This window comes from Podarcis melisellensis (assembly GCF_964234715.1).
Source record: "Podarcis melisellensis genome assembly, chromosome: 4".
Classification (NCBI taxonomy): Eukaryota; Metazoa; Chordata; class Lepidosauria; order Squamata; family Lacertidae; genus Podarcis; species Podarcis melisellensis.
In genome coordinates this window covers 21,963,028-21,981,881 of record NC_138531.1, presented here as the reverse complement: position 1 = coordinate 21,981,881, position 18,854 = coordinate 21,963,028, and the positions used below count along the sequence as shown (strand labels likewise).

At 42.1% G+C, this 18,854-nt stretch overlaps 1 protein-coding gene across 3 annotated transcripts in view; it reads right to left on the bottom strand.

Moving 5' to 3' along the window:
* Positions 1–18,854, bottom strand: part of CLYBL (citramalyl-CoA lyase) — a 183,172-nt gene that overhangs the window by 157,053 nt on the left and 7,265 nt on the right. The window contains exon 1 of one of the 3 annotated variants that reach the window (XM_081908261.1): positions 912–982. The exons of the other annotated variants lie outside the window; for them this stretch is intronic. Within the exon in view, the coding sequence (XP_081764387.1) occupies positions 912–967 (56 nt within the window). The 5' untranslated portion in view covers positions 968–982. Of the gene's footprint in view, positions 1–911; positions 983–18,854 lie in introns of those variants that run through there. 3 annotated transcript variants of the gene reach the window in all.

Genomic DNA, 18,854 nt, shown 5'->3' with positions numbered 1-18,854 from the left:
ATAAAGATACATTTTTTGGTTTTACAGGATAATACAAGAAGCCTTTAGGGGACCAAAACAAGAGAGTGGAAATCCCAAAATGAGCCATAATCTTGTGACACACACACCCTCCCTGGACTATATGTTTTATTTAAAAACAATGGCAGGGCACATGGCAAAATACAATGTCCATTATATTCTTTCCTCTTCAATAAAGAGAGGCTACCAGAGAGCTGTGCAGCTTCCTCAGTTTTCAAAACAATTTAAGACATATGAACTTCCACCACGCCATGCTAAGCCTTGTTAACCACTGCCTCCAAAAGATGTTGCATTTTAAGAACAAAATCTAGGCATGGAGAAGGAGGAATTGCAAGTGTTTTTAACACCAGAGCTTTCAGAAAATGTATGATGTACACATATACCGTCTGGTAACATATCTCAAATGCCATAAACACTTCTCTGAGTCAATTTCCCTTCTCCCCTTATTTTTTATTTTACTCTAAGTAATTAAAAAACGTAATTCAGAAAGCTTTCTATAACTCCCTCAGGAATTCCTATAAGGCTCTCGAAAGGCAGATCAGTCTTATTATCACCATATTTTAAGAGAGAGAGAGAGAGAGAGAGAGAGAGAGAGAGAGAGAGAGAGAGAGAGAGAGACTGTGGCTGAGAGTTAGCATCTTGCCTACATGAAAAGAGTTCACAGCTGATACAAAATCCGACTATGGAGCTTCACAACTTACAATTCACACAATTAGCAACTGCAGTACCCTCTTTATAAGCAGGGACATCACAGCGTTATTACTGTACTGGCACACACCTGTAACCCTAACTAACACAGCAAGCAAGGGCTAAATATTTAGGCACCGAATATAGAAAGAGGTCAGGAACTGAGCCCCAAATATGCAAGATTCAGTACAGCTTTCAAAACTCACTTCCAGCTTTCAGGCAAGTGTAGCCGGCTGTTTCTAAAAGCAGGTTCTCCACGCATGGACTTGCAGGAGTCAAACTGGGAGAGTGTGGGAGAGGCGGAGGCGGATGAGAGGGTTTTCTTCCATTATCAAGATACCCCACTGCATCAGGAAAACACTGAGGGAACCAAGTGATTCTTAAATCACCCAATATTCCCCTCTCCGCTGAAAGAAGTGGTTCCAGTTATGCTGGTGGAAGTGTACTGCCTGCCTGGAATATCCCTGGACACAGTGTTTCTGCATAGGTTCTAGTCTTGAGCAGGGGTGAAGGGGTTGGCAAGCAAAGCCCTTCCCTTAGCCAACATGCAAAGAGCGATAATTCATGACCTTGGTGGTAGCTTTGGGTGAGCCCATTCTGCCCCCTCCCGGGGAAGAATCGGCTCAGAAACTAACACACACTATGTTGTCTGTTGCCTTACAGGGGGTGGAGGGATGAGCTCAGAGGCAAAGATACCCTAAACCACCCACTGCAATGGAGCCAACTCCACTTTCTTTAGCCTGCCTCCATTGCACTGGGGTGAGCGATATCCCCATACTGGTTAACGTTACCCTTGATCTAAAATCAGAACTATGAGGATTCCTTTGATTCTGCTGATTTTCTTATGCTCTGCCTCCAATTAACAGTCCCTTGTATATAAGAAACTGGTCATCCCTACATCCTTTCACTATTTATTGATTTAGTTATTTGTTCAGACAGCAATTCTGGCTGAAGGCTGCTTAAATCTCCCTGATTTTGACAGGAGTTAAGTCATCTTAAGTATGTGCAAACATGCAACTCTGCAGAACAATCCTTTTTTTGCATGTCTACCAAGATGCAAGTGCCACTGTGTGCATTGGGACTTACTTGTAGATAAGTATACTTGGGATTTTGCTCTTATGACATTTAAAGATGGTAGACTCTTATCAGTGGGACTGAGCGTAATGCTTGCACATCAACCATTTAATTGGAAGAAACTTTGTAATGTTACTGAAAAATTACAACTGCACGCGAAATAAAAACTGTTAACTAAGTACATTAATATAAAAACACCTTTTGAAAGCTACTAAAAATCTCTACATGTATACTAAAAATAATCAACAACACACAAAAATAGCACAAACTTTTAAAAGTTCAATCGCTTTTACTCTTCTGTTGCAATGCTTTTATTGTTTCACTGATCATACAAATAAAAGACAAGCTGTGTCCTCAGAAATGCTAATGAAGTCGGTTTTTGTGGAAATACCTTTTAGAAATGTTAACCAATGAGTTGCAAAATGCTCTCAACGCTGGGAAGGCTGAAAATATGAAAACTACAAGTAAAACGAAGAGCGGAGCGGCTTCAGGTATGGCTGGTGTGTGTGTTCCATTTATAAAAACATGCACCCCAAACTCTGCGACGAAAGTGCCTCATAATCACTACCAAAATACGAAAAGCCAGGCGTGAATAAAATAAGTTTTAAAAGCCGGTGTGTTCATATAAGAAATGGCAGAAACTCACCAAACCTTCACATGTAATAGGGTTGATATGAATCCAGAAAGGGAGCGTTTTCAACAGTCAATTACTTTTCCATTTTGTCCCAGGACTTTAAAAGTTAAAGGCATAGTTCTGCCAATTGCGAGATGCCCCATCCAGCACAGACCACCCACAAGTACTGATTTTCCATCTGGTGAACAAAACAGACATCTCCCTAATTATTTTTTAAAAGGGTTTTCCCCCTCCTCCCCTAACATGCTTCCTTTATTTGTCTGTGACCTGGAACTTAATGGAAAACCTGGTAGATGCCAACCATATTTCTTGCAATGCAGCATCCTATTTTTCCTCCCCTTAAAAATGCTTATTTGAAGCTATTACATATGCTGCTTTGTAACAATCCAAATCATTACACAATTCAAGCCTGAGATTAGCACAGTTTTGCACTTAACACTGAATATTTTAATCAGTACATTAAAGCAGAACAGTACTCGGCTTACAGTCTCTTACGCTGAGATCCCATATTGCCAGTGTCAAAATTTATGCCTTTTTTCAGTAAGATTGTCTCCACTGCCAGCAATACACTCAGAAATGCCAACTGTAATTAAAATCTGGCACTCTATGCAGTCACAAGCAGACTTTTTAAAGCCCTCTTTTAAAACTATTTTTATTGTTATTTTTAATGATTGTTATTATTTATTGTTAGGCAAAAGGACAAGAGAAATTATATGTGCTTTCCAAAACTGACACAGTGAACAATTGTGATCACAACTGTCCAGGAAACTAGCCTCGAAAAAGCCATAAACTATGTTAATTATGGAGTGTGTGCGCACAGAAAGAAATCCCCACATGCCAGGATCACAGATTTCAGTCTTACATATAGTATCTATATGTTATTATGCTGGATAAAATTTACATACTCTACAGCATGAAAAAAGGAGATAAAATAGGCACATTAAGCAAGCAAGCTGCTCACCAGGAAAGGAGGATATGAAACAAAAAGCAAAAGCCATTTGTAGTGGGAGTGGGTTTGGTAGTGTTTTCCCTCTCCCATATTGCTTCATGCTTCAAAAATATTCTGCAGTATGGGTATCTTACAGTGCATCCTATGTAAGTCCCACAGTGAGCTCAATGAAGCTTAGTTCCAAGGAAGTGGGTTCAGAACTGCAGCTTAGTTAAACTATGGGACTCCCTGGCACCAACTTGGATGGCTTTAAAAGAGAACGAGGCCAATTCATGAAGGACACAAGGCAATGGCTACTAGTCATGATGGCTATGTTCTACCTCCATTGGCAGAGGCAGTACTATTTGTCTAGAAAAAGAGGTGCCGAAACTCACCATGAACGCCTCCCTCATTCTCTTAGAATGGCGATGGCAACCACCTGAAAGAGGCCAGAACTGAGTTCCGTCTGAAAAAATCCCTGATCAGAGACGTTGATAAACTATAGCTAGAATAAATAATACATTTAGGGGCATCTAGGTTTGCTCTACAGTGTAGCTACAGAAAAAAATGTAGTGTCACAGTGAGTCCATTTTATGTGTTGTTTCTGAGCCTAAAGGATGTATAGGCAAGGTGGGTATTGATAATCAAACACTACTGAATTTCCATTTTCTCCCACCACCCCCAGGGGAAACAACCCTATGTCTTCAAAATGTTCAGAAACAGATTACATCTCCAGGGCTGAGACTTCCTGCCATCATCTCTCTCGCCTTCATCTTGATGCAGAATTTTGAGGCAGATTTTAGAAATCCTAACAGAGATGAAATCCTCCAGATTGACTTCTTTGTGGAAATCAGCCTCTAGCAACAACCCTTGCGGTGCTGTTTTCTCAGTTCAGAAATGTTTTTCAAATATGTTTTTCTCAGAACTTTCAAGATGAAATATACTTAAAAGAGCTAGACAACTCGGGGAGCCCAGCGTTCTGTAAGCAAACTATATATTAAAAGGTGGCTTTTTACTTTTGCATTCCTCTTTGTTGAAAAGGAATGGGGGGAGCGCTTTTAAAAACAGGGTGTCCTGCCTATAATGGCGCCTGTGTTAAATTCTAGACAGGGGAGTATGATACAGTTGGGACAGGAGGTGCCATTTCAATTAAATATAAAAAATAAACTCAAATTGTACAGACAAGCTTTGTAGTGCATGCCCTCTACCTAACAGCACAACTCCCATTGAGTTTTAAATGGAGCGGGATTTTTGCAGACAAATGTGTAACCATTGTCCAGCTGTCTAATAAAGACTGAACTTGTTGTCTTGCTTGTTGCAGACAGAAAGGACTCCACTGTGAATACAAACAGTGGATAACAGTCCACAGGATCGGATGATTTCTCTTCAGACTCTTGGAAGATGGCACCTAAAATGCCATGGCAGAAAAATTATTTCATCTCTAATGCCATCAACTATATATGGAAGCCTGTTAACATCATTCTGTCCTGCCCTAAACAGTAATGGCTTCCTAGAACTTATCTGATGCTAATTTAATAACCCTATATGAAAGAGTAAGTGATGCTAGCTATCCAAAAGGGTCCATAATGAAAGAACATCAACTACAGGAATTGCCAAAGGTAGGGTCGCCATATGTCCTCTTTTCCCAAGACACGTCCTCTTTTTCATGGGTATGTGAAATGAGAGCCATAGGGATCCATTGTTAAAAGTAGAAGTTGGCAAATGTGTCCTCTTTTTTGTTCTTCAAAATGTCGCAACCCTAACAACAGATCGAAGACTTACTGTGAGGTAATCAATGTAACAATCAGCAACAAAACAAGAAAAATAAGGCTACAACAGAAGCACATAAACAAGATCAGGGAGAGCTGGGGGTTCACGAACTGTAGGATGAATGAAAAATAGGGCAGGGTGGGAAAATTGGACATTCTGCTCCTAGATACTACTGCTTGGAAGTGAAGTTCTTTGATTTTACTCGTACTAAGTCTAAACCATAGAGCCTAGAGCTTGCCGATCAGAAGGTTGGCGGTTCGAATCCCTGCGACGGGGTGAGTTCCTGTTGCTCTGTCCCTGCTCCTGCCAACCTAGCACTTCGAAAGCACGTCAAAGTGCAAGTAGATAAATAGGTAACGCTCCAGCGGGAAGGTAAACGGTGTTTCCATGTGCTGCTCTGGTTCTCCAAAAGTGGCTTAGTCATGCTGGCCACATGACCCGGAAGCTGTACGCCGGCTCCCTCGGCCAGTAAAGCGAGATGAGCGCCACAACCCCAGAGTTGTCCGCAACTGGGCCTAATGGTCAGGGGTCCCTTTACCTTTACCTAAGTATGCTTAAGATCAGATATTAAACACACAACAGCTCTATTCAGGCATTATACTCACAGCTGAGGCCAACCTATGAGCAAGGTCATGCTAACTACCCAATGCTGCCACCATGCTCGGTGCCTAGCCCTGCCCACCTGATAGCCACATGTACAGCATGAACTTCACATATACAGCTGTAGGTGTGGATGGCAAGGGCGGAGTTAGTTGGCACATGCAACATGGGGGATGGCTCTAATTGGTCCAGCCACTTTCCCTGCCGCCCATTGGTCCTCCCCATGGGTATAACACTTAACGCAATTTACTGCCAATACTATATTCAAATTTGCTGTTCCTAAGATGGTACAGTCCTCATACGGGGCTTTACTAATTTAGAATGAACACGAAGGAATTGCTTGTTTGAAAGTGTGTATTATTAGTACTACAGTATTTAAAACCGTTTAGGACAAATTACAATCACAACTAGACTGTGTCCTAATATATAAATATATCTGAAGGGTCAAAGGCAAGGGCAAAAAGCTGCATCTTAAACATACAATGAAAGCTGTACAGTCATACCTTGAGTTGAATGTGCTTCAGGTTGAGCACTTTTGGGTGCTCCGCGGCAACCCGGAAGTAACGGAGCGCGATACTTCCGGGTTTCACCGCTCGCGCATGCGAAGATGCTCAAAATGACGTCACGCGCATGCGCGGAAGCGGCAAAACACGACCCACGCAGACGCACCGTCGCGTCTTACATTCCATTCAGGATGCGAACGTATAAGGATCCTGTTCGCATCCCGAGGTACCACTGTATAATGAAAGTGCCTGATGGGGAAAGAATTCCCCAACTTAAGGGCTGCCACAGGGAATGCCCTCTCCTAGGTCACCCCACCCCACCCCTCTGAGTTCAGAAGAACTACTGAGAAGGCCTCCTGTGCTATCTTAAAACCCAAGAGCATCTTTAGCGAAGGAGGTGATCTTTCAGATATTTGGGACCTGAGTCATACAGGGCTTAAAACACCAATGTGTTTAAACCTTAAATTGGGCTAAGAAATGAACCAGCAAACCTGTTTGAAAACAGGGGTGATATGAGTTCTAAAAGGAAGTAATTTGGGCCCAATTAAAGTTTCCGAGTCATCTTCAAGAGAAGCCCCATGTAGAGTGCATTGCAGTACTCCAATCTGGAAGTTGCTAGAGCACCAAGTACCGTGGCCAAGTCCTGGAGGAGGAAACTCTGCAGGGAGGGAAAGGGAAGGTGTGGTTCTGAGGGGAAACTGAAATGGGCAGGAAGGAGATATTGTGATCCTGGGGCAGGAAACTAAGAGAGGGAGACTTTGGCAGAGGGAAACTGAGTCAGGTAGAAGGCTTGTCGAGTGGAGTGGTATGATGAAGTTTTCCAGCTGAAACTAAGCATGTCAGACCTCTAAGTTGCTTGGACTTGAGACCGCCTTAGAAAACACATTAAAGCTGCTCTGAACTCTCAGGAGGAAGAACCAGTATGATGTAACAGGATAGTGTCTGACTTACATCCCGGGGAGACTAGGGTTCAAACACTGGTCAGCCACTGCATGACCTCAGTTAGCTCAACCTGACAGTGCTGCTGGGACACATACCTTGAGCTCCTTAGAATGTCAGAATTAAAACAAACTTATGAATAATATGCAACACTGCAGGTGAATGGAGGAACTCGCAGCACAACCCCATGCACGTTTATTGAATCCAACTGCAGCTTTAGTAAAAAGATGAGAATTGCAGGGGGTTGGACTAGATGACCCTTGGATCCCTTCCAACTCTACGATTCTATGGAGGTTTTTTAGGTTCTCATGTGGCATAATTGTATAATGCTAGCTTACTTATCTCAAAAGAGGATACTTACTGAGAACAGGATTAGAATACAAACAGATTCTTAAACGCTTGTAGGAAGCTTAAACGAAGAGACTAGAATTGTTTTCTTCATAAGAATGAATGCATTGCAAATAAGCGCACAACATATAATTAGAAACACCATCTCAAAATGCTTTACAATATTTATGTGTTCTGCCCTATGAGACTAGTGAAGATAATAAGGGAACTCATGCTGGAAGCATACATTGTTTTCTTAATATTTTCCATTTGTTTGTTTGTTGTTGAGTTTCAATTAACATTGAAGTGGGGAATCATGGAAGAGAATAGTCACGGCAGCTACTTCTGGGGGGGGACCCAGAATTTTGTCATTTCCCCCCTAACTACAGAATTAAGTACCTGCTGAGGTTTTCTGTGACTCCCCAGTTCAGATATTACACTGCTCAAGAGCGTATACCACACACTTGAACAACACTCTATGCCGAACAAACACAGATAAGGGCTCTTAGGTAGAAGAAGTAATAAAGAGATCTTTATTCAGGCAAATCTCAATACAGGCTTGGAAGCAGACACAGGAGTTCGGAAGTCAAGATTCAGAAGTTCTGGAAAGCAGGCAAGATGCTCAGTTGGTACAGCATGACTCAATCTCAGGTGGTGGTCCCTTCCCACTCTGCGATTCTACAAAGAGTTTCCACATCCACCAAGCTTTTAAAGACGAGGCAAGATTTGCTCACTGTATGTGAATATTGGGATTGCAAATGAGCACTACTTTGGGGCTCCCATCTGCAGACGCTGGCCCAGTTCTAGGCAACAATGCTCCACTCTCCCTCTTCACGCTCTTGAGCAATGCTGTTCCCTCTCCCCTCAGGTGCCCACAGCCCTTCCCCACTGCCAGAGAGACCCTCTACTCTGCCCGGAGGTTGGAGGTCGAATCCCTGTTCCTCTTCTGAAGTGGCTGAAATTGAGGCACAGATGGGAGAGCTCCTCTCCTCCAGCCCCAGTTGCCACCAATCTGACTTCACCTCTTGGTTTCTTCTTCCTTCCTCTCCTATACTGGGCCTGACAATCCAAACCTGACCCAGACAGAGGCAAAGGACAGGTATGGAGAACTTGTGGCCCTACATATATTACAAGCTCACCATGCTGGCTGAGGATGACAGTATTTGGAGTTCAGTAACATCTGGGGGGCAGCAGTTTCACTGCTCTACAGGTTTGGCAGCTGCAGGAACATCTGAACTGGCTGTGACACAGTGACTTGTCCAAACTTCCCAGTGCATGCATGGGTAAGCAAGAGCTACAAACCCTGACTTACCGGACCAAATTGGACTTTTGCATTGATTTTAACTGGGTGCAGAGCGCACCCAACATTTTGGAACTGAGGACTCCACACGTCAAACTACAACTGTCAACTGAGGGAACCACGGGCTCTGCAGAAGGGATGGGGAAGCTGTGGCTCTCCAAGTCTTTGTTGGCCCTAACTCCCATCAGCCCAAGTGTCTGGCCAATGGCAAGAGATGATGGGAGTTGTAGTCTAGGAATAACAGCCATACTATGACATGGGAGACCATGATTCAAATCCTCACTCATCCACAAAGCTCACTGATTGAACTTTCAGCCTAAACAGGCATCCCAAACCTTCAGTCCTCCAGATGTTCCCATCATCCCTGACCACTGGTCCTGTTAGCTAGGATCATGGGAGTTGTAGGCCAAAACATCTGGAGGGCTGCAGGTTGGGGGTGCCTGGCCTAAAACTATCTCACAGGGTTGTTGTGGGGATTAAATGATGAGGAGAATCATGTGTGTCACCTTTGAGAAAAAGATGAGGTAGAAATGCAACCAAACCAATCAAGGATACAGAGAAGAAAATAAAATAGTATCTTATTTTAGACAGGGGGAAACAGAGTCAAGGGGAAGAGGCTCTCAGTGCACTGTAAAGACTGTACAGTCGTTATATGTATTAAAATACGATAGTTGTCTCACACAGTAAATCCAACCTTCAGTAAACCTTTGCCGTAGGACCCGCCAAAGCCAAGCAAATACTTATATTCAAATCATTAACAGGCAGAGTTGGGTTCAATGGCGAAAGGCAGCTAGGGCAATATTGAAGTGTTCTGGGGGAAGAGTTCAAGTTATAATCTGATTATATGTATTGGAAAGATACTTTGAAGCATGGATTTTATTTCTTCAACCCACTTTTATGCTGCAAGCGTAGAGCGGGGAAGATGGAAGGCTGGCGTCTTTGATGAAGAACCGTATGTTGACTTCAACCCAAGCAACCCAAGCCTATTTCAAGAGAAGATCCTAGAAACATACAGCTATTCCAGAACTCCCAGTGAATAATCCATTCCATTTCCATATGCATGGAAATGATGGATAAAAACCAGCAGACAGAGTAGAGTCTTATCACTGAGGAGAGAAATCTGCTTCCAAAAGTCTTAACGTTTTACAAAAAAAAGTGAAGAGATTGGTTGTGCTTTCAGGGTGGGTTTTTGTTGTTGTTTTTTTGCCACTACTGTACTTTTAGCCTTTTACGTTAAGAAAGTAGTAAGTCAAGTGACGGCAAAAGGGATTTGAGCAAATACTGTTTGTGGGATATGTTTCAGAAAACGGGTCGACGTGACTTTTTCTTTCTTTCTTTTTTCTTTAATATCCTGAGCAATAAAGATCTGACAAAACCTTAGAAAGGGGAGGGGGAGGGAGCGAAGGGGAACTGCCCCATAACTTATCAATTCCAGGCCTTGGCTTCCCTAATTGACAACCTCAGGGCTACTTTCATCACTTGTCGACTTCAAACCCACACTCAATTTTTCCTTAAAGGTGACGGTACCTCAGTAGCTCAATGGTGTTTCAGGACATATTGCAGCATATAGGAATATTTTCCTCTGACGCCCGCATATAGAGAGGGTAGAAGAGAAAGGCGGCCTCAGGGTGGGGTGAGGGGAGGGCCGAATCTTCCACATCTCTCAGCAGCTCGGAAGAGCATGAAAACAGTTCTTCAGCTGCAGTCAAGGTTTTTGGTCTCACCCCCCAAATTATTCCAAACCATGAATAAAACTGAAGCTGTGTCATATCAAGATGGAAGTTGTGCATACATAGGTAGTTCCCTGGGTCCTGGAACAGGGAAATTTGCCCGTTCTAGATTGGTTGCCCTGAAAGGAGCAGGTGGATAGTCTGGGTGGGGGTGGGACTGTCCTTAATCCACTTTTGCCTTTATCCCTGTTTGTCTTGACCGGCCTTAAACTAGGTCGAGACTTAAAAGTATGCACCACGTCTCTGACTGGAGGACACCAAAACATGCAATGACAGTGGCTTACCACAATGTCTAATGGTTAATACCCGTATCTTGGAGACTGTGTGGAGATTCTCCACACTAACACTTGGAATGTCATGGGGCTCATAAGTAGAAGAGATGGAGGATTTTTTTATTCTTTTTGCAGCCTCCACAGATTGTGGTCTTGGATGATGGTAAACCTAGTCCAACAATATCTGGAGGGCACACATTGCCTATCTTTGTGGTAGGCCAGAACACAAAGACTGCACCTATGTCACTTTATTCTCCAGAAAGTAATTACCTATTTTACTAATGTATTTCCCACCCTTCAATATAAATATATAAACATATAAATACAGCATGCAGTATTAATAACACACACACACACACACTCAAAATTAAAAGGTCTGAGAAAATTAGATTCTTGCTTGGTGCCAGAAAGATTTCACAGCGTGCATGAGTTTCTAGGACGAGCACTCCAAAACAAGGACACCACAACCAAAAAGGCTCTGCCCCCATTCATTACATGCCACATCTCCGCCAGTTGGGGAAATTCTAAAGAGGAATTATGATAACAGGCAATGTATAGGAGAAAATGATCCTACTCCCACCCTATGCTTGCACATGTACTTGCTTTTAGATTTTTAAGTTAAGAGGTTAATTAATAATACTACAAACAACAAGAGACTTCATCATTAATGCTTGTAACAATGTACCATCCATTTATACTTAGCTATGCTGCCACCTAAAAAGAAGTGAAGGCTAAATTTATACAGATAGCTTAAGACCATCAGCTCGGAGGGAAAGGACCCGACAGTCACAGATGTTTGAGAGGGCTTGAGTGGGAAGAGAACAGTACACCAAAGTGCTTTAAAAAGAACTCACTTCTCAGGGGTATAGGCAGAGCTTATCACTTAATGCTATCTCAGTGTTTCCAGTAATTATTTCTGCTGCTCTACTGTATCTTAAAAATACAGGCAGAGGATGCTAAAGGAAGTTTTTGCATGTGCCCTTACCCAAAAGAATGCAATTTGTCCACCACAAAGAACGGGTTCGGAAACATTAAAAACCAGAGAGCTGCATCTAATTTGTACCTTCCAATTCCATGCTGTTTCCAAAATCTGCATATCATTTGGATGAATGTTACAAATACCAAGTAACATGCTTCATGTATTCTGTTAAATTCTTAACTCTGGGGTTGTTAGCTCCAGATGTGAAGAGCCCTGGAGCCAAGCCATCCAAAATCAACATGTGCATTTTATGAAACAAGAGGACCGGAGAGCAATATTTCGGAATCCAGTTTAACTGATTATACCTCTGGCTTACTGCACATTGCCATCATGTTGTCAAGCCGACTTCTACAGCCAGAGGAGATTAAAATGATGTACTTGTTTAATGTAAAAGCTGGGAGTCTCAAGATTATAAATGAATCCCCTGGGCCGTACAAAACAGCCTCGGGCAATACAGAGGCCGTATGTTACCTATTTCCGCACCTTAATTTTCCTGGGGTACTTTGACCACAATCATTCATTCAGTCCTTTTGCTGCAACAATAGAATGCAAACTGTGCAGGTCACACCCCACCCCTAGGACTCACAGTGAACCCCAACATCCTTGACAAAGTTTTACGCAGCATTTGGGAGCAAGCAGAAAAATGTGACGTTGGAATTTAGCAGAAGATATGGCTCAAGTAATTTTACTCACACCAATAATTCCACTACTGCTCGTGGGTGTCAATAGTTCAAGAAAAACCACCCGCAGATGAACTACAGTCAGAGCGCTGGTTCCCAGGTTCAGAACCCTGTTGAGTCATGAATCTGTCATTTGTACTCAAGTCGCCATTTCTCAGCCTAACTTGCCTTCTTGGGATGACATATGAGAGAAACGTACCGTAAATCCCTTTGTATACTGGAAAAGTGCTTTGGGGAAAAAAAGATATTCCTCTTCGCAATACTAAAAAACAAAACATTCAAGCCTGTAAACTAAGGCTACCCTCCTATATATACACTCCCTCAGGAGTAAAACTCATTAAATTGGCCTTACTTCTGAGCAGATTAGTCTGGGATGGTCATGAACAGAGATGAAATATTGTATAAATGTAAGTATTTAAATCCACTGCAACAAACTGAAAGCTCAATATTGGGGGGGGCACAGCACTGGATTCTATTCATTCACTTTCTTCTCACAAAAATACAATATCATACACCCCCCCCCCAAATAAAAGAACTATGGAATGATAGGCTATCCTGTCCACTTTCTGCAGACAGATGTTTCCTAGCTTTCTTTTAAAAAACGTAAATCACATTTGCAGTGTTAGTAATCTAGGCCTGTAGCCTCCATTACAAACCGGGGACCTTCCAGGGTGTAGAATTTAAGTTTACAAGCCTGTTTTGCTTTCCTGCAGGCGCTTAGAGCTTGTAAATGGCACCTTTCAGTGTCCCAAAGAACGAAGGGCAGCTAGTCCCAAATTCTCGTGTTGCCTAATGGTCTCACATAAAACGAGGTCCACAGAATTTTTATGGCCATCTCAGGGCAAACTCACAGGTGAAGAACCACTAGGGAAAGGATGTCTTGAGCTTTGTCCCTTGGAGCTTTCCAGGTGCAGCAATTCCCCCCCCACCCCCCCGTTGCTTGAACGATTAATAGAACTCTCAATGTAAAGTCTGTAGCCCGAAAGTTACAGCATTGAGAAGTAAATCAGATGGAGAAATTCCTCCGGGAAGAAAAAGGGGGAGAGGGAGAATAGAGATCAATATGCGTTGACCTCCAAAGTGAATAAAACTACAGAACTTTTTCGCACAAAAATGAATAAACAAGGCTGAAACTCTATATCCCCTTACCTGGAAGTAACCCTCCATGAACACAACTGGACTTACTTCTGATTATATGTATAGGATTTGTCCCGTGAGTCACTTTTTCTTTCTGAGTCCGCATGCACAAACCCCGACAACATTAACAAACTCTCAATAACCACAGGAATTGCATGTTATTGTTGTTTTTTAAACTAGTAAGTATAGAGCCATTGTGCACAGGAAGTGATATTCAGAGCTTTGATGAGGACCGAAATATAACCATTTGGGCTGCAATCTACAAACATCAACACAGTTCAATCTACAAGATTTATCTAAAAGACTTTTCTGGAGTAAGGACTTTGTGGACAGTAGTCTTTAAATGCTACAAATTGCTTCCAAATTTAATGACTCGTGACTTGCCAAAAACAGTGCTAATGAGCTTTAGGTTTTTTGCTTTAAAAAAAAAAAACCAAGTAGAGGCCAGCAAATGAAAGGAGAAACCAGTAAAATGTAAGTAAAATTGCTAATTTGATTCATGCACAGTTACAGCTTGGCTGTGGGTGTGCCAACACCACTTGCATCTTCCCCAATCAGGAAATGGGATTAAATGTTTTAAAAATATTTTACTGCAGAGCTCGATTTTCTTTCAATTAGAGGGCAAAACAAAATCCCACTGATTCAAGGCACTTCAGTTAAATTAGTGCCTTTCACTGATCCTCTACATATTTAGGTACGAGACGTTGGAATTAACAGGAAATGTGTGTTCTCCAGTCAGTCTCATTAGCTGGTTGTGCCACACACATCTTCACACATATGTTTTCAATGCTTTCCCAAGGAACCAAAAATGCACCCGAGCTTAAAAGGCAGCAGTAGAATATTGGTGCCACCTTGCTTGCGGAAAACGCAAGACAATCCGTTCTCAGGACTTCACAAACTGCACAAACATTTCTACCTCGGATACTGCAATTCTAGTAGTAGTAGTAGTAGTAGTAATTTATTATTTCTACCCCACCCATCTGGCTGGGCTCCCCAGCCACTCTGCGCGGCTTCCAACAAAAGATTAAAAATACATTAAAACATCAATTATTGAAAATTTCCCTAAACAGGGCTGCCTTCAGATGTCTTCTAAACATCAGATAGTTGTTTATTTCTTTGACATTCTAGAACTTTGACACTGGTTTGTATCACTGTCCTTGCATACCTACAAAATCTGTCTTACTCAATATTCAGAGAAAGTGGCAGTTGCACTTATGTATGTGTACTAAATGTATGAACTCTTACTGCATCTTCCTGTAAGCATACTATGGACCCTATGACTGTCCAGCGGTTGTGGGTGTTATGAAAAATCATGTCTTTGTGGTGAATTGGGGGACATGCTATAATAAGGGAGTGGCTGTATTTTTAAGAGACCACTCCCTGATTGTGAGTTCAGCATACCCTCCAACATCTCTCCAATAAAAATAGGGACGTCCTAAGGAAAAGCAGGACATTCCAGAATCAAATCAGAAACCGGGCCAGCTTCTGTAAATCCAGGACAGTCCTTGGAAAATAGAGAGACTTGGAGCATATGCGTTCTGGATATATTAGCTGTGTGGTAGCATGTGGTGAGAGGTGCTGGCTTGCTTGCGGCAAGTATTCTTTGATCTATTTGGGTATTTTTGATTTGTATTTTGGTGGTCTCTAGCTAAAATGAGTCTGAGACCTACAGATTTTGTTGTGTGAATCCTATACACTATAAACTTGATTACTGGTTCCTCAATGAGACCATGGACATGTGTACTTGTTGGAATTCGCATGTGCCTGCACACACATCCTGCAGCCCCTGGATTGGCGGATTGCACTGGCAACCAGTGATCTATCTACTTCCGCTTTCTGCCTTCCAAAACTAGGCAAGCCAAGTGTCTTGTAAAGGTTCAGAAGCAGAGCATGCTGCAAATGTCCACCCCCCGTTGTGAATCGCTGGCATCTGAGACTCACAAGGCATATTGGCTGTGTTCACACCTAATGATAAGCCAAGAAACACTACTTAAACCACACTCTACAGAAGCTATGTACTAGTGCATGTAGCCCAATTGTTCCCACTTTGCTCTTTGGGCACGCAGGTAAGAAAACCAGAAAAGGGGTAGCTTAGTATTGTGTCCAAACCCGGGATCATGGCTTGTTTCTCCTTAACAAAGATTTGTAATGCATAATCAATTGCATATTGTTTGCAGATTGAAAACAACAACAGTATACACCTATCATATTCACTGGATTAATTTCTGTTCTGGACATGAGATAAATAATTTCAGACATCCCTACATGAGGGATGAGTGAAGGAAAAGCCAAGCTCTGAAGTATTTTATTCTTCAGTTGCAATGTAGACCCCTACGAAGTTGTATCCAACACTGTGCATGAGTGGAACAGACCCCCACATATAACAAGATTTACTTCTCCTCTGCCCTGCAACCCTCTGCACAACCTCATACTTCAGAGGGTTGGAAGACTCTCCAGGGCAGATATTGGGCACGGTGTAGGGAGGCTGTAGGGGATGAGCAGAGGAAACTGATGTCGCATTGCGCAAGTAGAAGTTCACTCACGAAACATTAGATTCCAACCTTTCTCTGCAATTCAATTAGCTTCTTTACCTGTACCATCTAGTAAAACATCACCGAAGTCGGCTGAGCTATTCAGATGAATGAAGTCAACTGTGGGAAACCACTTATTATTTTTTCTTGAAGCATTTTTTTATTAAATATTTTCTTGATTTACAAAAGTATATGCAATGTCTCTCTCTCGTGTATATATATATATTTCCCATGTAACATTTTTACAAGTTTGGGAAACCACTTATAAAGTAATAAAGAACAACATACACCATCACTTCTTCCTACGAACAAGGCATAGCTGCAAGTACACACCTAGGCCTGATTCAATCGGATCTTAGCTTAATAAACCAAGATCAGCATTAGCCTTCTACCTGTCCAAACAATTCCTTATCTCCTCTCTTCTCAGCATGTCATAAGAGTTCAGTTAACTATAGTTTCCTCTTACACTCAAACAAGGAGACTATGGTTATCATGTACATATCAAGACAGGACCTTAAATAAACTCTGAACCATAGTTTAAGATCTCAGTTAGTTCCTAACCTAGTAGATATATGTTTTCCAATCTGGATGTAAATGCAAACTATGGTTAACCAAAGACTTACCAGCTTTTCACAGCACACCAAGAAGAAATAAAGATTATTTGTTAATTATCAGGTGATACACAACAGAACAAATAACTTGATCCCACATTTAAGACACAGCAATACGTGACTGATTTTGCTTCCTCTCTCTCAGTCATATAAGACAGAAGACCTACTGTAAAAACCTCATTTGGGAAGAGTTTCCCTAAAGGATTTCTGCACTCCTGGAGGCTGAAGTACAGACTCATCTGTGTTTATAGAATCAAAGAGAGGAAACCAAATAAGAAACGTAATAAGGTGAGATGTGATCATCATAGGTGCAGCAGCATTCTATGAAAGTCAAGTGGTTTAGGTCTACAGGTCTTCACTATGTGGAGTCAGTTGCTTTCCTCTTATAATATTGCACATTAAGGGTGGCAACTCCAAACACCCCCTAGCAGCTCCAAACAGAAGATGGACTAAATGCTAGCTCGGAAGTATCTGCCAGGAAAGATGTGCAAGAAGCCACTCCAGATGTTCTCTGGAAGCGATGAAAGAGGACATGCAAGTCACCTGAGCATCCTCTTTGTAGCATTTCTGGGTAACAACTAAAGCAGCCTTAGGTGTGTGCTGATTTGCACTAATGTAACTGAAAATATATATATCATTTTGTCACGCATGACACCCTGGATCTACTCATTGCTGTACAGTGGTCACTACTCTCTCATGTTATTTACTCATGTTATTTGCTGCTACAACAACCCACAGGATCAGGTCCTAAAATTAGATGTCAACATTGGGAATTAACAACATAAATGTCTCTTGGTTCCTACCCAAGAGCAACGACACTTGTACCTTCAGTGTAAATAAAGTAGTCAAGTTTTATTCTGACAGACTGATAGTGTATAATCAGAAACATATAGTGTATAAGCAGACATTAGTCCAGACGCCCTGAGGCACTAACAGTGAGGCAAGGATCAAAGCAACTCTGGAGAGGAGCTTCAGGGTTCCCTAAACAAAGTTCAGGGACTAAGACAGGGGCCCAGGATCAGAAGCTGCGATCTGAGACTGTACAGGAATGGGAAGATGCTCCAACAATTCAATGCAATGAGGCGGGGCAAGTCCAACTGCTCACCTGTCCTACTGAGAACTCCTGGCTTGAAGCAGGCCACTCCTTGTGGGCTCGGGCCCTTTCCTCCTCCCTAGCAGAGGAGGGGCCTCCCTGGCACTGGAAGGGCCCACCTTCTTCTGAGCTGAGGAAGTGGATATGTGAGACTCCAGAGGGAAAGTCTCAACAGGAAGGCCTAGGTCCAAGTCAGGGGCAGGTTCTCACCCATGACCTCCCCCTAGTTGTCCTCATCAGAGTCCTCAGGGAAGGCTATGACACAACCTTGTAAGTCATTCTTATGACACGCCCATCACATCAGGTACTACTTTTTTGGGGGGTTTTAAGGCTGACATTTTGAGGAGTAGAGAATATTTAAAAACACTTTTAGTACTATTAAATCCACACTGGACGAAAGCAATAATTGCGCTCTCGTGAAGCAAACCAAGTAGAGCTTCAACCTATAATAACAGCTTGTTAGTGTCCTTAGTTTCAAGGCTTTGGAATGGCATCTGTCTTGAATTATATCCAGCTGGGATCATGTTTCAATGACCAATATGGACAGATTACTGGAACTTTAAAACCTTGCCCTCTTTGTAATTGATGTTTAAACTGTTTGAAGTTTCTCATTAAGTCCATTTTACAAATTAGGTGCAGATGTATAAAGCTAAATGTACAGTACTAGGGGAAATTAGGTCACCTGAAAGCTCAATATAAAATGTCTCTGTTAACTGTTTAACTACAATGAGTACATTAAATTTTAGAAAATCGACTCGGCGTGTCCCAAATTCTTCAGAGTTTCATCACTTCCTTTTCATTGCGGAAGAGACTTCACAATGGCCAGCCACTGTGTAATGTCATTACAATAAAAAATATGAAAGCAAAGGCATTTAGTTGTATAATCACCAGCTGAGATGTTCTTTCACTGCAGTATAGTTATACTATAGAAACAGGAAGAAAAGAAGACCTCAATACCATGATAACAAGTAATTCAAATTTACACCTGAGTTCAAGTAGATATAGTCTTGTCATTATATATTTTTTAAGTTCCCCTAGGTT